The sequence below is a fragment of the Somniosus microcephalus genome, unplaced genomic scaffold (genome assembly GCF_052327205.1).
Source record: "Somniosus microcephalus isolate GS21.2 unplaced genomic scaffold, FLI_Smic_1.0 unresolved_chr4, whole genome shotgun sequence".
Classification (NCBI taxonomy): domain Eukaryota; kingdom Metazoa; phylum Chordata; class Chondrichthyes; order Squaliformes; family Somniosidae; genus Somniosus; species Somniosus microcephalus.
The window spans coordinates 23,143,130-23,166,555 of record NW_028225182.1 but is presented as its reverse complement, the minus strand read 5'-3'; the positions used below and the strand labels follow the sequence as shown (position 1 = coordinate 23,166,555).

General features: G+C 48.2%; 1 protein-coding gene across 4 annotated transcripts in view; it reads right to left on the bottom strand.

Moving 5' to 3' along the window:
* Window positions 1–22,848, bottom strand: part of LOC147090035 (uncharacterized) — a 37,524-nt gene extending 14,676 nt beyond the window's left edge. For 3 of the 4 annotated variants that reach the window (XM_085977211.1, XM_085977210.1, XM_085977212.1), the window contains exons 1-5: window positions 22,640–22,848; window positions 8,752–8,868; window positions 8,528–8,629; window positions 6,954–7,082; window positions 1,985–2,065 (exon numbers count right to left, since the gene is read on the bottom strand). In XM_085977211.1, coding sequence (XP_085833337.1) covers window positions 1,985–2,065; window positions 6,954–7,082; window positions 8,528–8,629; window positions 8,752–8,868; window positions 22,640–22,763 — 553 coding nt within the window. In that variant the 5' untranslated portion in view covers window positions 22,764–22,848. The remainder of the gene's footprint in view (window positions 1–1,984; window positions 2,066–6,953; window positions 7,083–8,527; window positions 8,630–8,751; window positions 8,869–22,639) is intronic. The other variant, XM_085977213.1, reaches the window with a different exon arrangement.
* Between the last annotated feature and the right edge of the window lie 578 nt (window positions 22,849–23,426).

Sequence of the window (23,426 nt, the reverse complement as noted above, 5' to 3'; positions counted from 1 at the left end):
CTCCTATTTCTATACTCACTTGCACCTGGCACCGGGAGTAATCCAGAGTTTACTACCTTTGAGGTCCTGCTTTTTAACCTTTTTCATAGCTCCCTAAAATCTGCCTGCAGGACCTCATCCCTCTTTCTACCTATGTTGTTGGTACCGATATGGACCACGACCTCTGGCTGTTACCCTCCCCCCTCAGAATGTTGTGGTGTCTATGAATGAGGAAGGTGAGGTGATGAATGTAATGGGAAGTGTGTGTAATGTGAAATGAGGAAGGAGTGGGGGGCAGAGTTGGTGGCTGTGCGGCGAGGGAAAGGCATTAGTATATGGTGAGGAAAAGAGAAGAGGTGAGTATGTTTGGAATGAGAAGGACAGGTGTTGCTGTGTATGTTGAAGGATGTGATGGAGGATAGGGAATTGTTGAATGTGGTGTGGGAGGCGCTGAAATGAGTGCTTTCAGGAGCTGCTAAGAGAGCTGAAGAGATGACTGGGTGTACTCGGCCTTCCGGCTACTGTGAGCTCATTGAACCTCTTTCTACACTAAAGCCACGTCCTTTTTGTTAATTCAATCATGGGGATGTGAGCAATGCTCCCTGTAATTTCTTTTGTGTGCGTGACCCATTCACAGGTTGGTGCATGTGTAAACTTTAACACAGGAATAGCTGGTCCTGGGCTGTGCAGGGCCTGCAGAGAGCTGTGCAGCTTACAGGGAACGTTGGATGTGAGCATATCGAGCAATTTATTGCTCATCCCTTGTGGCCTGTGAGGTGGCGGCGCTGGGCCTCCTTCGTGAACCACGACTGTCTGTGTGGTGAAGGTGCTCCCACAGTGCTGTTAGTTCCAATATATTGACCCAGTGACGATGAAGGAACAGCGACATATTTCCAAGTCAGGATGGTGTGTGACTTGGAGGTGATGGTGCTCCCGTGCACCTGCTGCCCTTGTCCTTCTAGGTGGTGGAGGTGGCGGGTTTGGGAGGTGCCGCCGAAGACTTGTCAAGTTGCTGCAGTGCCTCTTGTAGATGGTACACACTGCAGCGCCGGTGGTGGAGGGAGTGGATGTTTAAGGTGGTGGATGGGTTCCAATCAAGCGGGCTGGTTTGTCCTTGATGGTGTTGAGCTTCTTGAGTGTTGTTGAAACTGCATCCATCCAGGCAAGTGGAGAGTATTCCATCAGACTTGTACCTTGTCGATGGTATGATTCTGGTGTCACTGACCCCATCAGCCACCTCTGTCTATGCCGACACAACTGTGGTCCTAGGGATGCTCCTGCAGCTTGTGGGGAAAAAGACCTCCCTACTTGGCCTAACTTCCTCTATTAGGGAGGCATCTGAAAAGTGGGGGCAAAACATTCTATTCATGGTAGCAGCAAATTAATCCTCCAAAGTTGGACAGGCAAAATTCCAAGCAGGGGATGCAACCTTGCTTTAAGAGGTGTATCCCCGCTTTACATAGGCCCAGGTTGTCACACCTGAAACTGCGCACAGCAGGTGGGCGGGGCAGGTGGGTGGGTTGCCCGATTCCCAATGTGATTGGCAGGCAGCCTGTTAGTCAAATGGAAATGGGGCTCGGGAGTTAAAATGGCCCATACTTGTCGCTCACCCAGTGCATCCCCCACACCCCATCCCACACGATCTCCGTCTCAAGTTAAAATAGGAACTCAGGTGTCCAGGATTGATAGGGGGTGAGATATGAGCAGAAGTTAATTCAAAGGGTACAGTGCTGCACAGAGTGTTTTAGGCCAGTTATGCAAACTTTTTCTGAATTTCCTTTTTTTGTTCGTATTCTGATTGCTTTACCAGCTTCTGCCGCGTGTGTGCTCCCTGAACTTGTGCAACATGAACACTTGGTGCTGTTAATAGTTAAACTCAGACCAGGGAATTGAGTACAATTGGCACTTCACCATTCTGGTGGGTTTGCAGCAGTTCAGACCCATTTAGAACTGAGTTACACCAGTACACAGAAATCATTGCTTTCACTTTATCATCAATACTCACTGTTTAGTTGTCCTTGGTAAATTGGTGTGCTTGAAATGATCATAGAAAAGGCTCCGTACACCAGAAAAATATTACGATGTTCTGTCAAGGAATTAAATTTGAAGACATGCACAGGTACATGGGGAACATATGACACATACACAAGCTGAAGCCAATGACAATTAACTTGCCTATTTTAATTTAGTACCAGGACAATCCAGATTTCCTATGGATTTGACTGTTCACTTTCGCCAGCCCAGCATGGCAGTTTGCACTGGGGCTAATGAGATGGAATAACATGTTGCTGCCACTGAGCGGTGTGGGGACACAAACTGGAGCACCAACACAGGCTAGTGGGATGCCCGTCACCCCTTTTTTCCCCAGCTGGAGGTGTTTAGTAATCACCAACCATTTCCCAGCCTCAATGCAAATCCCAATAGTCGGAGTTGTTGATGAGAAACAGAAGTGTTTGGCACCAAAGGAGAGACCAAGCTACTTCAAGGGCACTATAGCAATGGAGGAGTTCCACTGGAGATCAGAGGAGATAGTCGGGCCGAGGGGGAAAGATTTCCTACCGTGTAGGCTTGCCTCATTCTTTCACACACTGGCAGACTCGAGTCAGCGTCAGGTCACATTGTGGGAAACTCAGTGACGGGACAAGCTTCCTCGAAACCTTCGGATCTCTGCGTTCCTCCTCCTAATGTGTTCTACTCTCAGGGGGTCTTGGTCACTTTGACCTCCGCAAGAACACAGCATTCAGAGGAAGGTGGCCCAGAAGAAGAGATTCTAGGGATACAATCACTGGGACACATCCCTGGAAATTCCCAGCTCGGTCATTCAGCCCATCATTATCACTCACCGACCCGGAGACATGTGGAGTGAAATAGATAGTGTCATAGAGAAATGGTCACAGGGTATCAGCTGTGGCTCAGTGGGTAACACTCTCACCTCGGAGTCAGAAGGTTGTGGGTTCAAGTCCCACTCCAGAGACTTGAGCACAAAATCCTAGGCTGACACTCCAGTGCAGTACTGAGGGAGTGCTGCACTGTCGGAGGTGCCGTCTTTCGGATAAGACGTTAAACCGAGGCCCTGTCTGCTCTCTCAGGTGGACGTAAAAGATCCCGTGGCACTATTTCGAAGAGGAGCAGGGGAGTTCTCCCCGGTGTCCAGGCCAATAATTATCCCTCAATCAACATCTAAAACAGATTATCTAGTATTATCACATTGCTGTTAGTGGGAGCTTGCTGTGCGCAAATTGGCTGCCGTGTTTCCTACATTACAACAGTAACTACACTTCAAAAAGTACTTCATTGGTTGTAAAGCACTTTGGGACGTCCGGTGGTTGTGAAAGTTGCGATATAAATGCAAGTTTTTCTTCCTTTCTTTCAGAGGATGGGGCAGTGGGAGAGGAGCCTGACATTCCCCTGGGGGAGGCTCAGGAAAAGTCAGCCCCTGGCTCTAGAGCGAATGGACGATGATCTCAGGATCCTGCCATGAAGAGAAGGATAATAGTGGAGCATCAAACACCCACAGGAGGCTCTTGAGTACTCCCTCATATCGTGTGTGACGGACGGCTGTGCAAACGTACTCCCGTAAATGGGAGGCCTCCAGGGCAGCGAGTGCCTCCAACATGGACACATATATCCATGGCCCAGCGGCATGGGAAAACTGAAAGGAAAGATTGATGACTACTGGATTCTAATTTCTCCACAGCAGCACTCTGAGTGGCTTGGAGAATATTAGGGACAGTGCGTCATGGTTTCAGGGCTCTCAGTTGATTCCATTAGGTCTGCTCTCCCACAGACCAACGGTCACCAGTGTCCTGACCCCACTTACAGTGGGATAGTAAGAGTGCGCTCCATGGAGCCTGCTCTCCCACAGACCAGCGGTCACCAGTGTCCCGACCCCACTTACAGTGGGATAGTAAGAGTGCGCTCCATGGTGCCTGCTCTCCCACAGACCAGCGGTCACCAGTGTCCCGACCCCACTTACAGTGGGATAGTAAGAGTGCGCTCCATGGAGCCTGCTCTCCCACAGACCAGCGGTCACCAGTGTCCTGACCCCACTTACAGTGGGATAGTAAGAGTGCTCCATGGAGCCTGCTCTCCCACAGACCAGCGGTCACCAGTGTCCTGACCCCACTTAGTGGGATAATAAGAGTGCTCCATGGAGCCTGCTCTCCCACAGACCAGCAGTCACCAGTGTCCTGACCCCACTTACAGTGGGATAGTAAGAGTGCGCTCCATGGAGCCTGCTCTCCCACAGACCAGCGGTCACCAGTGTCCTGACCCCACTTAGTGGGATAATAAGAGTGCTCCATGGAGCCTGCTCTCCCACAGACCAGCAGTCACCAGTGTCCTGACCCCACTTACAGTGGGATAGTAAGAGTGCGCTCCATGGAGCCTGCTCTCCCACAGACCAGCGGTCACCAGTGTCCTGACCCCACTTACAGTGGGATAGTAAGAGTGCGCTCCATGGAGCCTGCTCTCCCACAGACCAGAGGTCACCAGTGTCCTGACCCCAGTTACAGTGGGATAGTAAGAGAGTGCTCCATGGAGCCTGCTCTCCCACAGACCAGAGGTCACCAGTGTCCCGACCCCACTTACAGTGGGATAGTAAGAGTGCGCTCCATGGAGCCTGCTCTCCCACAGACCAGCGTCACCAGTGTCCCGACCCCACTTACAGTGGGATAGTAAGAGAGTGATCCATGGAGCCTGCTCTCCCACAGACCAACGGTCACCAGTGTCCCGACCCCACTTACAGTGGGATAGTAAGAGAGTGCTCCATGGAGCCTGCTCTCCCACAGACCAGAGGTCACCAGTGTCCCGACCCCACTTACAGTGGGATAGTAAGAGTGCGCTCCATGGAGCCTGCTCTCCCACAGACCAGCAGTCACCAGTGTCCTGACCCCACTTAGTGGGACAGTAAGAGAGTGCTCCATGGAGCCTGCTCTCCCACAGACCAGCGGTCACCAGTGTCTCGACCCCACTTAGTGGGATAGTAAGAGAGTGCTCCATGGAGCCTGCTCTCCTTCATGGCAGCAGCACAGGAGAACTCATAGGACTCAGTTGCCTTCACAAGTGGGAGTTGGTCTGTGGATCAGGCTGCTGTGCACCCAAACCTGGTGATGCAGTAAATTGGAGGTCCATCCTATCAATTAGTGCCCTGAGAGGAGGAGTACACTCACCAAGAGCAGCACTATGAGGTGCTTTTAATACTGGGTGAGCAACAAGAGGTCATGAGTGGAAATCCCACCACTGAAAGTTGTAAAACTGAACTCAATACATCTGTTAACTAGTGGGCTGGCACCAGGAAAATAACCATGAAGAGTGCTGGATTGTCGTGGGAAACCCAACTGGTTCACTGATGTCCTTCAGGGAAGGGAGTCTGCCACCTCTATCTGGGTTACATGCGACTCCAGTCCTTCACCAGGCGTATCGTATCTGCAAATAAATGGATCAATCTTACCCGTCCAATTACACTCTGATCCTCCTCCTCCCAGTCATTGGTAAAGTGATGGAATGAGTCATCAGTAGTGCCATCAAGTGACACTTGCTCACCAACAATCTGCTCACCAATGCTCAGTTTGGGTTCTGCCTGAACCACTTATCACTTGAGCCCGTCACAGTTTTGATCCAGACATGGAGGCAACGGCTGAGTGCCAAAGTAGGAGTGTAGCTGCCTTTGAGGCAGCATTTAGCTAAGTATAACACCAAGGAGCCCTCTTAAAACCAAGGTCAATTGGAGTCAAAGGGCATACCCTCCAAATGGCTGTAACCATACCTGACACAAGGAAGATGATTGTGGTCGTCAGCGGTGAAACATTACAGCCCTAGCTCAGAGAGGTGTCCTCGACCCAACCATCTTCAACTCCCTCATCAATGACCTTACCTCCACCATACGATGAGGAGTGGGGCTGTTCACTGATGATTGCACAGAACGCAGCTCCATTCACAATACCTCCGATAATGACGCAGGCCATGCCTGCACGCAGAAAGACCTGGATAACATCCAGCTTTGGGCTTCCAAGTGGCAGGCAATGACCATCTCAAACAAGAGAAAGCTCAGCCATCTGTCCCTGACCTAAAATCACACCGCCATCAAGTCCCCCCACCCTCAAGTCCTTGAGGCTCACCACTGATCAGAAGTTTAACTGCACCAGCCATATCTGTGACACGTGGCTCACCTCTTGACCCATCAAAGCTTGTCCACCACGTACACGGCTCATCAGGAGTGTGATGAAATACTCTTCACTCCAAAATAAAGCTTGAAGCACCTGAAGTGCTGTCCTGATTAAACTTTACAAAAACACCAAGCAAACAGAAATGAAAGCAGGAGGTTTGTGGTTCCTGTAATGATATCAGCAAATAGAGATGGTATTTGCCTGTTCGATTATGATGCCTTAACAGCATGTTTGCATGTATTGATTGCTTGTGCCTGACCAGCAGAGGGCATGTGACCGAGACAAGCAAGGCAGTTCAGTTTAGTTTCAGTTTCGTTCTAGATGCATCACTAGCATGATGTCTCCTGAAATGCTGTATAAAGAGTTGAACAGACTTTAGATTAAAAGACATTCTCTTTCATAAATGTCTCGTCATTGAACCCACAAAGAAATCAATACAGTTCCCCTTGAAGAACCTATTCCTGCCTGTTACCCAGTGCCTGACAAAGCCACGGGTTCCACACAGACTTTCTTTACAGGGGCTGCCTCCAGGACAGGAGCCATCATCCAGTCCAAAATTCACCATCTGCATGGCTGCACACTTTAGAGGACGGGCACTTCTCAAACCGCTCTCTACTTCAGCCGGAAATTTAATCGGCGTGTAAGCCGGGGTGGATCCATGGCCCATCCCAAATTCTGGTCTCTGGCTGGATCCGCCCTCCTCACTGGACTTTCAGGACCAGGATACTCAGGCATAACTTATGAGTTGGGGAGAGGGAGAATATCAGAACAAATAATCACAAACAAAATATTACTGTTTAAACTTACGCTTCTTTATCAAAAATGATCTTTTGAGCTGATTTTCAGGATGCAGATAAAGGAAGAGAATATAAACAATCATTGCTGAAACCAAGAGAAATCCAAAACCTTCGGTAGCTCTGTATGCTGTGGGGTAGTCTAGAACAGGACAAAATAAAGAGTGTGTGAAATGAAGAGTATTAAGCAGATTGTGTAACAGAAAATTAATGGCTACTTGTCAGAGGAAATCTTGGGCCCAGAAATTCGGGTCGGGGGCTTCCCGCGGGTGCAAGCCCCCGACCTGCACTTACCTAGCGCGCCGGCTGTTGAGCTGTGGGCCCGCGTGGGATTGCTTGCGTATCCCAGGGGCGCAGTTAGTTTGAAGCATCCCCTGGGATCACGTGGGCCATGGAGAGCCAATGGTAGCAGGGAATGCCCATTCATAAAATTGACAGGAAGAGCTGTCAAAACTATAAATACTATAAGCCCCAAAACATCACTAAAACTTCAAATGATTTTTTTTTTTTTTTTTTTTAATTTTTAAAGTAACTATAAATTACATAAAATAACTATTTTAAACAATAATTTAAATTTTTGAAAAAATTAATTACATTTTCTAACAGGGTTAAAAATAAACTTACCTTTCTTTAAAGTATTTAAAAATAATAAACCTGTGGAAAAAATGTTTTAATTTTAATTAATTCACCACTTACCTTGTTAAAAGCAGGCCTTGTGCCTGCCTTTTCACATGTGTAACTCCTGGAGAAACCTGGAAAATAAACGGAAGTTCCAGGCGCACACGCTGCCTCTCCGGCGCACGCGTTCCACCTGTCAACCCCTTCCTTTAAGGGAACGGAAGTTCCGGTTACCCGCGCATGCGCAGAGCATGCATGAAACCGGCACTTGCGTTGGGCCTACGCGTGAGTACCCCGTGCGTACTCACCCGTGGAGACCCGAATTTCTGGGCCCAAGGTCTTCAAGATTAACTGTAAGCCTCGACTCATCTCAGAGTCAGAGGTTTGTGGGCTCAAGCCCCACTCTGGGACTTGAGCACCTAACCTAGGGTGACACTTCAGTGTGACACTCCCTGAATAAAGCATTGACTTTTGAATGAGATGTTAAACTGAAGCCCCATCTGCCTCTTTTGATGGACGTAAAAGATCCAATGACACTAACTGAAGAGCAGGGAAGTTCTCCTGGCCAACATTTATCCCTCAACTAGGACAACGAAAAACATTTAGGTGAGACTCCATCTATCATGTAAAAGATCCGTTGGTACTATGTGAAGAGCAAATAATTGCCCGGGCCAATGTTCTTCCCTCAAACAACATCACCAAATCAGATGACCTGGTCATTCATACATTTGCTGTTTGCTGTGGTTTGCTTAAATAGCCACAGAGACTACACCACGTGCTTTGGGATGTCCCGAGGACCTCATAAGGCGCTATATAAATGCAAGCTATTGCGTTCTTTCACAACTGCTGGGACAGCGGGAAGGTGGGTTGGAGAGACCATGGTTTCTTCCTGCCTTCAGACTTTCTGACAAACGGTATAGAAATGTGGCTGGAGTACGAATTTAAATACAAACAAAACAGGACACTTACCTGGATCAAGCATACAGAACAGGGCTGCTGTCAACACCGAGATAAAGGAGAGCATTTGGGAGAACACAAAAACAGCAGTGAGCTGCACATGTTGCTTGTGAACTAGAAATACAAACAAATGGAAGGGACATTAATTTCACAGAATATCAATAAGTTAAAGTCTGAGAATATTTTTAAGTGCACAAGCGTGTGATATAATAGGATGCACAGAAAGTGCAGGTTACCTCTGTAACTCTCTAGGGCACGAAAAAGTATGAAAACTGCTGCAGCAAAGGATGTGGACGTGCTAAGCAGGGCAATGACCGATGCCACGAGCGAGAACTGATGGAGTAACAGCAATCCTGAAACAGGAAACTGATATCAATCTATCACAGCACAAATCACGGAAAGATACGTCACAACCCAATGTAACATCAAGCCAGCAGACACTACCCGAGCTTCTTCATTCCACTTTGCTGTTTAGAATCTTTTCCTTGCCCCTTTATTTAGTTATTTTGTTCTTGGCATGTGGTTGGAGCTTGCAAAGCCATATTTACAGATATCCTTCTGCCCTGAGGAGATGGTGTTTGTTGGTGGGCTTATGGTTCCAAGGGAAATGGACCATTTCCTACCGATGAGTAGCCACGGGAACCAGTGCACTGATTCTGCTTATTTTTATCTTCCCTCCTAACTGGGCTCTACTGTGCACCACCCACAGGCTCTTGGGGCCCAGTCTCAGTATGTTTTTTATTCGTTTATGGGATGTGGGCATCTCTGGCAAGGCCAGCATTTATTGCCCATCCCTAGTTGCCCTTGAGAAGGTGGTGGTGAGCCGCCTTCTTGAACCGCTGCAGTCCGTGTGGTGAAGGTGCTCCCACAGTGCTGTTAGGGAGGGAGTTCCAGGATTTTGACCCAGTGACGATGAAGGATCGGCGATATACTTCTAAGTCAGGATGGTGTGTGACTTGGAGGGGAACTTGGGAGGCGGTGGCGTTCCCATGCGCCTGCTGCCCTTGTCCTTCTAGGTGGAGGAGGTCGCGGGTTTGGGAGGTGCTGCTGAAGAAGCCTTGGCGAGTTGCTGCAGTGCATCTTGTAGATGGTCCACACTGCAGCCACGGTACGCCGGTGGTGGAGGGAGTGAATGTTTAAGGTGGTAGATGGGATGCCAATCAAGCGGGCTGCTTTGTCCTGGATGGTGTCGAGCTTCCTGAGTGCTGTTGGAGCTGCACTCATCCAATACTCAAGTGGAGCGTATTCCATCACACTCCTTACTTGTGCCTTGTAGATGGTGGAAAGGATTTGGGGAGTCAGGAAGTGAGACACTCGCCGCAGAATACCTAGCCTCTGACCTGCTCTTGTTGCCACAGTATTTATGTGGCTGGTCCAGTTAAGTTTCTGGTTAATGGTGACCCCCAGGATGTTGATAGTGGGGGACTCGGCGATGGTAATGCCATTGAATGTCAAGGGGTGGTGGTTAGACTCTCGCTTGTTGGAGATAGCCATTGCCTGGCACTTCTCTGGCGTGAACGTTACCTGCCACTTATCAGCCCAAGCCTCAACGTCATCCAGGTCTTGTTGCATGCAGGCATGGACTGCTTCATTATCTGAGGAGTTGTGAATGGTGCTGAACACTGTGCAGTCATCAGCGAACATCCCCATTTCTGACCTTATGTTGGAGGGAAGGTCATTGATGAAGCTGCTGAAGATGGTTGGGCCTAGGACACTGCCCTGAGGAACTCCTGCAGCGATGTCCTGGGGCTGTGGTGATTGACCTTCAACCACCACAACCATCTTCCTTTGTGCTAGGTATGACTCCAGCCAGTGGAGAGAATTCCCCCTGATTCCCATTGACTTCAGTTTTACTAGGACGCCTTGATGCCACACTCGGTCAAATGCTGTCTTGATGTCAAGGGCAGTCACTCCCACCTCACCTCTGGAATTCAGCTCCTTTGTCGATGTTTGGACCAAGGCTGTAATGAGGTCTGGAGCCGAGTGGTCTTGGCGGAACCCAAACGGGGCATCAGCGAGCAGGTTATTGGTGAGTAAGTGCTGCTTGATAGCACTGTCGATGACACCTTCAATCACTTTACTGATGATTGAGAGTAGACTGATGGGGCAGTAATTGTAGGATTGTATTTGTCCTGCTTTTTGTGGACAGAACATACCTGGGCAGTTTTCCACATAGTCGGGTAGATGCCAGTGTTGTAGCTGTCCTGAACAGCTTGGCTAGAGGCGGCTAGTTCTGGAGCAGGAGTCTTCAGCACGATAGCCGGGATGTTGTCGGGGCCCACAGCCTTTGCTGTATCCAGTGCGCTCAGACGTTTCTTGATATCACGTGGAGTGAATCGAATTGGCTGAAGACTGGCTTCTGTGATGGTGGGGACCAAAGGAGGAGGCCGATATGGATCATCCACCCGGCACTTCTGGCTGAAGATAGTTGCAAATGCTTCAGCCTTGTCTTTTGCACTCACGTGCTGGGCTCCACCATCACTGAGGATGGGGATAATCATGGAGCCTCCTCCTCCCGTTAGTTCTTTAATGGTCCACCACCATTCACGACTGGATGTGGCAGGACTGCATAGCTTTGATCTGATCCATTGATTGTGGGATCACTTAGCTCTGTCTATAGCATGCTGCTTCTGCTTTTTAGCATGCATGTAGTCCTATGTTGCAGCTTCCCCAGGTTGGCTCCTCATTTTTAGGTACTCCTCTTCTACACTCCTTACTGAACCAGGGTTGGTCCCCTGGCTTGATGGTAATGGTAGAGTGAGGGATATGCCGGGCCATGAGGTTACAGATTGTGGTGTAATACAATTCTGCTGCTGCTGATGGCCCACAGCGCTTCATGGATGCCCAGTTTTGAGCTGCTAGATCTGTTCTGAATCTATCCCATTTAGCATGGTGGTAGTGCAACACAACACGATGGAGGGTGTCCTCAGTGTGAAGACGGGACTTCGTCTCCACAAGGACTGTGCGGTGGTCACTGCTACCAATACTGTCATGGGCAGTTGTATCTGCGACAGGTAGATTGGTGAGGACGAGTTCAAGTAGGTTTTTCCCTCGTGTTGGTTCTCTCACCACCTGTCGCAGGCCCAGACTGGCAGCTGTGTCCTTCAGGACTCGGCCAGCTCGGTCAGCAGTGGTGCTACCGAGCCACTCTTGGTGATGGACATTGAAGTCCCCCCTCAGAGTACATTCTGTGCCCTTGCTACTCTCAGTGCTTCTTCCAAGTGGTGTTCAACATGGCGGAGTACTGATTCATCAGCTGAGGGAGGGCGGTAGGTGGTAATCAACAGGAGCTTTCCTTGCCCATGCTTGACCTGAAGCCATGAGACTTCATGGGGTCCGGAGTCAATGTTGAGGACTCCCAGGGCCACTCCTTCCTGACTGTATACCACTGTGCCACCACCCCTGGTGGGTCTGTTCTGTCTGTGGGACAGGACGTACCCAGGGATGGTGATGGAGGAATTTTGGCACAAGTCCCCAGATGTTGGTGCGGAGGACTTTGCAGGGTCGACAGGGCTGGGTTTGCCGTTGTCGTGTCTGTAGCTGGTGCTGAGGTTGATGGCGGGTGGTCCGTTTGGTTTCATTCTTTTTATTGTTTTTTGTAGCGGTTTGTTACATCCGAGTGGTTTGCTAGGCCATTTCGGAGGGCAGTTAAGAGTCAACCACATTACTGAGGGTCTGGAGTTACATATAGGGCAGACCAAACTGATTCTACTTCTTGATTTTCAGAGCTAAGATCCTTTCCTCTACTGTCTTTATCCCATCCTTTATTATCAGGGCTACCCCGCCTCCTTTTCCATTTTGCCTGTCTCTTCTAAAAGTTAAGTATCCTCAAATATTTAGTTCCCAACCTTGGCCACATTGCAACCACGTCTCCATAATGGCTATTAGATCAAACCTACTCATTTCTACCTGCACTAATAATTCATCTATTTTGTTGCGAATGCTTCGTGCATTCAGATATAGTGCATTTAGCTTTGACTTTTTTCTATTTTTCCCTGATGTCACCGTAGTCACTGATGCCCTATTACCTTTGTTACTCTCTCTGTCCCTGATCCATTGTTTATTTTTACCCCAAACTCTACTCTGCTCTAGAGCCTTGACATTTCCCTCACCGCTTTGAAATTTACTCTTTCCCGAGTCCTCCAACCCCACCCATCATTAGTACAAGGCCCTGTCTACTGCCCTAGTTATTCAGTTCACCAGGACACTGGTTCCAGCCCGGTTTAAGTGGAGCCCGTCCCAATGGAACAGCTCCCTCTTTCTCCAGTACCAGTGCAAGAGCCCCATGAACTGAAACCCCTTCCACCCACACCACTCTTGGAGCCACGTATTTTAACCACGAATCTGTTTGTCCCTTTGCCAATTTCCACATGGCTCAGGTAACAATCCGGAGATTACCTTTGAGGTTCTGCTTTTTAATTTGGATCCTAGCTCCTCAAACTCCCTCAGCAGAACCTCATTGCTAGTTCTGCCTATGTCGTTGGTTCCTATGTAGACCATGACAACTGGATCCTCCCCCTCCCACTCCAAGTTCTCCTCCAGCTATGAGGAGATGTCTTTAACCCCAGCACCGGGCAGGCAACACAACCTTCGGAACTCTCGGTCGTGGCTGCAGAGAACAGTATCTAATCCCCTGACTGCACTGTCCCCTACCACAACTACATTCCCTTTCACTCCCCCAACTTGAATGGCCTCCTGCACGATGATCAGCTTGCTCATCCATCCTGCAGGCTTTTCCCTTATCCACACAAGCAGCAAGAACCTCATACCTGTTGGACAAGGGCAAAGGCTGAGGCTCCTCTAACACTGCACCTGTGGACCCCTTACCTGCCTGAGTTGCAGTCACACCCTCCTGTCCCTGACCACTAACCAGACCTGTACCAGAGCAATAGTGATACCCGCCCTGCTGTATGCCGCAGAGATATGGACCATGTACAGCAGGCACCTCAAAGCACCGCGAGGTGCCACCAACGCTGCCTTTGCAAGATCCTGCAAATCCATTGGCAGGATAGGTGCACCAACATCAAATCAATCAATCAAAATCAATCGAATCAAATCAACTTTTATTGTCATTGTTAGTGCACAAGTGCAGTACAACGAAATGTAGGCTTGCGGCTCCCGAGAGTGTACATTAAGATTAAGACATTTAAACATTCAACATACATTTGGCTTGTAGTACATTAACATAAACATAACCATAATAAAGTGCATTGGCAGATGTGCAGGCTTTAGAGTTTATTTGTGGAGTTCAGTAGGATGACAGCCCTGGGAAAGAAGCTGTTCCTAAATCTGGTCGTACGGGTACGAATGCATCTGTAGCATCTCCCAGATGGCAGGAGGGCGAACAGACTGTGGCTGGGGTGGGTAGGGTCTTTGATGATGGACTGTGACCTCCGTAGACAGCGTTTCTGGTATATGTGCTCTATGGTCGGTAGCCGGGTGCCGGTAATGCGTTGGGCAGTTTTGACTACCCGCTGCAGGGCTTTCCGGTCATAGTAGCTACAGCTGCCATACCATACTGTGATACAGTTTGTCAGGATGCTCTCTATAGTGCAGCGGTAAAAGTTAGAGAGGATCAGGGGTGACAGATTACATCCCTTCAGCCTCCTTAGGAAATATAGGCGCTGCTGGGCCTTCTTCACCAGAGAGGAGGTGTTGAGGGACCAGCAGAGGTCTTCCGTGATGTGGACTCCGAGGAGCTTAAAGCTGTCCATTATCAGTGTTCCTGCTCAGGCCAACATCCCCAGCATCGCCCGCATGCCCGATACGAGACTGCCAAAACAAGCGCTCTACCTGGAGCTCCGACATGGCAAGAGAGCCCCAGGTGCGCAGAGGAAATGCTTCAAGGACACCCTCAAAGCCTCCTTGAAAAAGTGCAACATCCCCCACTGACACCTGGGAATCCCTGGCCCAAGACCACACAAAGTGGAGGAGAAGCATCCGGGTAGGTGCCGAACACCTCGAGTCTCTTCGCCGGGAGCAAGCGGAAGCCAAGTGCAAGCAGCGCAAGGAGCACCCCACCCACCCGCCCCTTCAACCACCGTCTGCCCCACCTGTGACAGAGACTGTAGGTCTCGCATTGGACACATCAGTCACCTGAGGACTCATTTTTAATGTGGAAGCAAGTCATCCTCGGTTCCAAGGGACTGCCTAAGAAGACGACTACCTAACCTAAGATAATTGCAAAATACTGCGGATGCTGGAAATCTGAAACAACAACAGAAAATACTGGAAATACTCAGCAGGCCCAGGCAACATCTGTGGAGAGAGAAACAGAGTTAACGTTTCAGGTCTGGGACCCTTCATCAGAACTGGAAAAAGTTGGAGATGTAACAGATATTAAACAGGTGCAGAGATAGTGGGGGCGGGGGGGGGGGCGGTTAGGAGGGGAGGGAGGAATAGAAAGAACATCCTGTACTTTTGTAAGAGGCAGGAAAGATAAAATGTTGCAAATGGGAATGGCAAAAATCATACTGCATGAAACATGGGGGCAGCGATAATTAAGTGAAATTGTTGAACTCAATGTTGAGTCCGGCAGGCTGCAAAGTGCCCAATCGAAAGATGAGGTGCTGTTCCTCGAGCTTACATTGAGATCCATTGGAACAATGCAATAGGCCGAGGACAGAGAGATCAGAGTGGGAGTGAAGCGGTGAATTAAAATGACAGGCGGCCAGAAGCTCGGGGTCACCCTTACGGACTGAACGGAGGTGTTCCGCAAAGCGGTCGCCCAATCTGCGTTTGGTCTCCCCAATGTAGAGGAGACCGCATCGTGAGCAGCGAATACAGTATATTAAATTGCAAGAAGTACAAGTAAATCGCTGTTTCACCTGGAAGGGGTGTTTGGGGCCCTGGACAGTGGGAGGGGAGGAGGTAAAAGGGATGTGTTGCATCTCCTGCGCTTGCACAGGAAGGTGCCAGGTGAAGGAGAGGGGCTGTTGGGGGACCTAACCTAAGAGGTGTGACTGCCTTCTGGATCAAAGTGTCCAGGTAACTCTCCCCATCCCAGATGCCCCACAATGTTGGCACCTCAGACTCTAGCACAAAATCTCTCAGCTGAAGTGCCTCAAGATGCAGGCACTTACCGAAAACCTGGTTGTCCGGGATCACAATGCTCTCCACAAACACCCACATGCTGCAGTCGCAGCACACCACCGCACTGCCATCCCTATATGACCTTGTTTTAATTAATTACATTTGTAATGAGGTAATTAATTTACAGTGTAGGTTCATGAATACAAGGGAATATTCCAGGGTGTGGGTCTGGGGAAACACAGATAGGAGCAGGAGTCGGCCATTCGGCCCCTCGAGCCTGCTCCGCCATTCAATGAGATCCTGGCTGATCATCCAAATTCAGTACCCTGTCCCTGCTTTCTCCCCATATCCCTTGATCCCTTTAGCCTTAAGAAATATATCCAACTCCTTCTTGAATATATTTAATGAATTGGCCTCCACTGCCTTCTGTGGTAGAGAATTCCACAGGTTCACCACTCTCTGGGTGAAGAAATTCCTCATCTCTGTCCTAAATGGCTTACCCTTTATCCCTAGACTGTGACCCCTGGTTCTGGACTCCCCGCCATCGGGAACATCCTTCCTGCATCTAGTCTGTCTAGTCCGGTTAGAATTTTATAAGTTTCAATGAGATCCCCTCTCATTCTTCTAAACTCTAGCGAATATAAGCCCAATCGACCCAATCTCTGCTCATACGTCATTCCTGCCATCCCAGGTATCAGTCTGGTGAATCTTCGCTGCACTCCCTCCATGGCAAGAACATCCTTTCTCAGATAAGGTGACCAAAACCACACACAATACTCAAGGTGCGGTCTCACCAAGGCCCTGTACAACTGCAGCAAGACATCCTTGCTACTGTACTCGAATCCTCTCGCTATGAATGCCAACATACCATTTGCCTTCTTAACCGCCTACTGCACCTGCAGCGACTGGTGCACAAGGACACCCAGGTCTCGTTGCACTTCCCATTTTCCCAATCTATTGCCATTCAGATAATAAACTGCCTTCCTGTTTTTGCCACCGAAGTGGATAACCTAGCATGCATCCACATTAAACTGCATCTGCCATGCATCTGCCCAATCACCCAAACTGCCCAAATCATACTGGAGTTTCTCTGCATCCTCCTCACAGCACACACGCCCACCCAGCTTTGTGTCGTCTGCAAACTTGGAGATATTACATCTAGTTCCCACGTCTAGATCATGAATATATATTGTGAATAGCTGGGGTCCTAGCATCGATCTCTGCGCTACCCCACTTGGAAAAATACCCGTTTATACTAACTCTTTGGTTCCTGTCTGCCAACCATTTCTCTATCCAAGTCAGTACCTTACCCGAATCCCATGTGCTTTAACTTTGCACGCCAATCTCTTATCGAAAGCCTTCCGAAAGTCCAAATACATCACATCCACTGGTTCTCCCTTATCTATTCTACCAGTTAGATACTCAAAAAATTCCAGTAGATTAGTCAAGCATGACTTACCTTTTGTAAATCCATGTTGACTTTGTCCGATCCTGTCACTGTTATCCGAGTACTCTGCTATTCCATATTTTATAATGGACTCTAGCATTTTCCCAACTTCCGATGTCAGGCTTACTGGTCTATAATTTCCCATTTTCTCTATGCCACCTTATTAAAATAGTGGGGTTACATCAGCTACCCTCCAATCCACGGGAACTGTTCCAGAGTCTATAGAATTTTGGAAGATGACCAGCAATGCACTATTTCGAGGGCCACTTCCTTAAGTACCCTATGCTGCAGGGTACAAGGGACTATTGCACAATGTGTGGGTGTGTGTACAAGGGAATATTCCACAGTGTGTGGGTCTGTGTACAAGGGACTATTCCACAGTGTGTGGGTCTGTGTACAAGGGAATATTCCAGTGTGTGGGTCTGTGTACAAGGGAATATTCCACAGTGTGTGGGTCTGTGTACAAGGGAATATTCCACAGTGTGTGGGTCTGTGTACAGGGGAATATTCCACAGTGTGTGGGTCTGTGTACAAGGGAATATTCCAGTGTGTGGGTCTGTGTACAAGGGAATATTCCACAGTGTGTGGGTCTGTGTACAGGGGAATATTCCACAGTGTGTGGGTCTGTGTACAAGGGAATATTCCACAGTGTGTGGGTCTGTGTACAGGGGAATATTCCACAGTGTGTGGGTCTGTGTACAGGGGAATATTCCACAGTGTGTGGGTCTGTGTACAAGGGAATATTCCACAGTGTGTGGGTCTGTGTACAGGGGAATATTCCACAATGTGTGGGTCTGTGTACAAGGGAATATTCCACAGTGTGTGGGTCTGTGTACAGGGGAGTATTCCACAGTGTGTGGGTCTGTGTACAAGGGAATATTCCACAGTGTGTGGGTCTGTGTACAGGGGAATATTCCACAGTGTGTGGGTCTGTGTACAGGGGAATATTCCACAGTGTGTGGGTCTGTGTACAGAGGAATATTCCACAGTGTGTGGGTCTGTGTACAAGGGAATATTCCACAGTGTGTGGGTCTGTGTACAGGGGAATATTCCACAGTGTGTGGGTCTGTGTACAGGGGAATATTCCACAGTGTGTGGGTCTGTGTACAGGGGAATATTCCACAGTGTGTGGGTCTGTGTACAAGGGAATATTCCACAGTGTGTGGGTCTGTGTACAGGGGAATATTCCACAGTGTGTGGGTCTGTGTACAAGGGAATATTCCACAGTGTGTGGGTCTGTGTACAAGGGAATATTGCACAATGTGTGGGTCTGTGTACAAGGGAATATTCCAGTGGGTGGGTCTGTGTACAGGGGAATATTCCACAGTGTGTGGGTCTGTGTACAAGGGAATATTCCACAGTGTGTGGGTCTGTGTACAAGGGAATATTCCACAGTGTGTGGGTCTGTGTACAAGGGAATATTCCACAGTGTGGGTCTGTGTACAAGGGAATATTCCACAGTGTGTGGGTCTGTGTACAAGGGAATATTCCACAGTGTGTGGGTCTGTGTACAAGGGACTATTGCACAATGTGTGGGTGTGTGTACAAGGGAATATTCCAGTGGGTGGGTCTGTGTACAAGGGAATATTCCAGTGTGTGGGTCTGTGTACACGGGAATATTCCACAGTGTGTGGGTCTGTGTACAGGGGAATATTCCACAGTGTGTGGGTCTTTGTACAGGGGAATATTCCACAGTGTGTGGGTCTGTGTACACGGGAATATTCCACAGTGTGTGGGTCTGTGTACAGGGGAATATTCCACAGTGTGTGGGTCTGTGTACAAGGGAATATTCCACAGTGTGTGGGTCTGTGTACAAGGGAATATTCCACAGTGTGTGGGTCTGTGTACAGGGGAGTATTCCACAGTGTGTGGGTCTGTGTACAGGGGAATATTCCACAGTGTGTGGGTCTGTGTACAAGGGAATATTCCAGTGGGTGGGTCTGTGTACAAGGGAATATTCCACAGTGTGTGGGTCAGTGTACAAGGGACTATTCCACAGTGTGTGGGTCTGTGTACAAGGGAATATTGCACAATGTGTGGGTCTGTGTACAAGGGAATATTCCAGTGGGTGGGTCTGTGTACAGGGGAATATTCCACAGTGTGTGGGTCTGTGTACAAGGGAATATTCCACAGTGTGTGGGTCTGTGTACAAGGGAATATTCCACAGTGTGTGGGTCTGTGTACAAGGGAATATTCCACAGTGTGGGTCTGTGTACAAGGGAATATTCCACAGTGTGTGGGTCTGTGTACAGGGGAATATTCCACAGTGTGTGGGTCTGTGTACAGGGGAGTATTCCACAGTGTGTGGGTCTGTGTACAGGGGAATATTCCACAGTGTGTGGGTCTGTGTACAGGGGAATATTCCACAGTGTGTGGGTCTGTGTACAGGGGAATATTCCACAGTGTGTGGGTCTGTGTACCGAGGAATATTCCACAGTGTGTGGGTCTGTGTACAGGGGAATATTCCACAGTGTGTGGGTCTGTGTACAAGGGAATATTCCACAGTGTGTGGGTCTGTGTACAAGGGAATATTCCACAGTGTGTGGGTCTGTGTACAAGGGAATATTCCACAGTGTGTGGGTCTGTGTACAAGGGAATATTCCACAGTGTGGGTCTGTGTACAAGGGAATATTCCACAGTGTGTGGGTCTGTGTACAGGGGAATATTCCACAGTGTGTGGGTGTGTGTACAAGGGAATATTCCACAGTGTGTGGGTCTGTGTACAAGGGAATATTCCACAGTGTGTGGGTCTGTGTACAGGGGAATATTCCACAGTGTGTGGGTCTGTGTACAAGGGAATATTCCACAGTGTGTGGGTCTGTGTACAGGGGAATATTCCACAGTGTGTGGGTCTGTGTACAAGGGAATATTCCACAGTGTGTGGGTCTGTGTACAGGGGAATATTCCACAGTGTGTGGGTCTGTGTACAAGGGAATATTCCACAGTGTGTGGGTCTGTGTACAGAGGAATATTCCACAGTGTGTGGGTCTGTGTACAGGGGAATATTCCAGTGTGTGGGTCTGTGTACAGGGGAATATTCCAGTGTGTGGGTCTGTGTACAAGGGAATATTCCACAGTGTGTGGGTCTGTGTACAGGGGAATATTCCACAGTGTGTGGGTCTGTGTACAAGGGAATATTCCACAGTGTGTGGGTCTGTGTACAGGGGAATATTCCACAGTGTGTGGGTCTGTGTACAAGGGAATATTCCACAGTGTGTGGGTCTGTGTACAGGGCAATATTCCACAGTGTGTGGGTCTGTGTACAAGGGAATATTCCACAGTGTGTGGGTCTGTGTACAAGGGAATATTCCACAGTGTGTGGGTCTGTGTACAAGGGAATATTCCACAGTGTGTGGGTCTGTGTACAGGGGAATATTCCACAGTGTGTGGGTCTGTGTACAAGGGAATATTCCACAGTGTGTGGGTCTGTGTACAGGGGAATATTCCACAGTGTGTGGGTCTGTGTACAAGGGAATATTCCACAGTGTGTGGGTCTGTGTACAGGGGAATATTCCACAGTGTGTGGGTCTGTGTACAGGGGAATATTCCACAGTGTGTGGGTCTGTGTACAGGGCAATATTCCACAGTGTGTGGGTCTGTGTACAAGGGAATATTCCGCAGTGTGTGGGTCTGTGTACAAGGGAATATTCCACAGTGTGTGGGTCTGTGTACAAGGAAATATTCCACAGTGTGAGATCTGTATACAAGGGTCCAGTCTCTTAGTCTGGCTGTATGCTTGTTTCACATCATACTGTTCTTGTATCCTGCCATCCGGAAGAGGCAGGTGTCCCCAATGGAGGGCTCCATATGTGTGAGTCCTCCCTTTATCTATTGTGGACTTGGCCTGGAGGGTGTTGCACGGAGCAGTCCCGTGTCATAAAGTTTTAAGTCGGTTCACAGACTCCCAGGCCACCTGCCTTTTCTGTGGCCTGGTGGAGTCCGTGTTCCACGTATATATCGAATGTGAGAGGTTACAGCCCCTCTTCCTCTATTTGAAGGGACTGCTCCTCGATTTTTGGCTGCACTTCAGTCCCACGCTCCTGATCTTCGGTCACCCGGTGCGGAGGGGAGCGGGCAAGTCGGAGTACCCCCCCCTCCGTAGGACTATTCCTGGGCCTGGCCAAAGTGGCCATCAACTGGTCCAGGCAGCGGGCGGTCGAGGGGGTCATTCGGCCCGACTGCCTGCCTCTCTTCCACGGCTATGGTCACGCCCGGGTGGCCCTGGAGATGGAGCACGTGGTGTCCGCCGGTGTGCTCGAGGCCTTCCGAGACCCCTGGGTGCCGGGGACACTCGAGTGCTTCATCAACCCCAGCAACCAAATTTTAATTTAATTTGGTAAGTTTCATTTAATGTTTTAAGTTTATTTACAGTATATCTGTTTATGGGTTGCTCAAAAAGAGTACACTGGTCTTGCACTAGTTATTTGCTCAGATTTAGTGTGTACGAAAGGCTGATATTTAAAGATATTTACTGGACGAGAATCATATATGTATAACTTCAAGTGCAACCATTGACCAAATAATATTACCCATAATTACTCCTGGGTAACTAAAAAGCTAAGAATTGTTCAGTGTAGCTGCAGTCAAAAGCAGTTTTGATAAGAAACAACCACAGACTACGAGTGACGGTTAAATCATTAAATAACATATTATAATGCTAAGTAGAAATTAGAATCCGCGTAACAAAACTAATTGCAACGATATTTTAAAAATAATTAGTATAAGGAGATAAAATGAGAGAGATCATGGAGATAAGTTATTTATCTGGTCGATTAAAGTGAGATAGTTTGGATACCTCGAGACTAGTGAAACGGCGCTGATATGGGCCCTTGGTATAAAGGCCTTGTACCAGGGAAACTAGAAATGAAAGCGATAAAGTAAATTCCAATGGGGTGAAAAACTATAAACAAGATAACACTGAACATGGCAAAGTTGGTGGAAAAGTACTGGAAAGGCGGGATGCTACCTTAGTCTGAGTGACAATGGTATTTTGACCATTAGAACCAATTAAAAAAGGTGATTTTGTTAAAGACCATATAGGGACACTGGCCAAACCAACTTTTGATAAGAAAAGGGTTAAAACCTCGATACCCAAAGAACTTTACACAGACTTACTGCGAGAACAAAAGAACAGACTTAAGACGACATAATCTGTGTCCGAGAGGTTCCAGGGACCAAGGGCTGTGAGCTACTCGCTAAAACTATCGCCTAATATTAAGTATATTACGCTGTATGCTTAATAAATCTCGATCTATTGCTCAAACATACTGGCTGCTGCCTATTGGTGTCTTGTCCAAGAACTCAGAGATCATTATTATCTTACAAGTGTCACTGGTCACACGTCCCACTTAATCCAGAGTTCATCTTTACCAACCAATATCTACTGGAGTAATAGCAAGACCCAAAGGTTGCAGGAGAGACCCCTTGTTATATACTGGCGACTGTGATCTTTGTTTAAGGTCTGCTGGCTGTAATGTTGAGTCAAACATTAAAGCCTTGTAATACGAATGTAACCCTGTGGCAATATCAGAACATCACTTAGAACAAAATCTCTTTCCGGCCATCCCAAAATGCGACACTGCACAGCTCTTAAAATCCCCATCATGTAACACATTAATACTAAATAGGACAATTATAAAACGTACCGTCGATAACAAGCAAATGGGACTTCTCGTTCTGGCTGACCTTGTTTCTGATCACGCAAGTGTACAGCTCGCAGTTCCTAAGTAGTCTAGCATTAACAGCCAGTGTTCTGTTGTCAAACGACATTTCGTAAGTTGCATCACTTTGAAGTGGTTTACCGTCTTTTATCCACCAGATTGAATTTGTTTCCCCATGTTTCACAACACAATTAAGATGAACAGCATTCGCTGGAGCGATGTTATCTTGAATTATCAATGGCGTTTGCAAAATGTCTGTTGAAGGAGAAAGATCACATGAAGGCAATAATTGAACTTGGTGCGTTAGTCTTTAAACACTGTGCTGTTGGTAAATTCCTTCACTGACCCTCTCTAAAGGGCATCTTACAACATTGGGAAAGCTGCAACATGACTTGCTGCCAGGTCTAAATAAAGATACCGTTAGAAGGCCGTTGTCATTATTCTGATCTATCTGTCGCCTCAGGAGTACTAATAATTGTTTCATGTAATTCGGAGTGCTAATAATTAGAAAGTAACGTGACATTCTACACTGCTGCAGTTAAAGGTACTAAACAGACTTCAGAAGGAGTCAGGGGCTCAACCACAATTTATTTCCTGACGTGATTTACAATTTGTTGAGAATTCACACAATGGGACGTGGTCCGAAGGGCAAATCCAATGCATCAACAGGAAGGTGAGAGAAAGGGGAAAACACATTTGGGAACAATGACAGATGGCTCAAAAAATATCACTGGAGCACAGTCCCATCAAAAGTACTGAGGTGGCCCGCGAC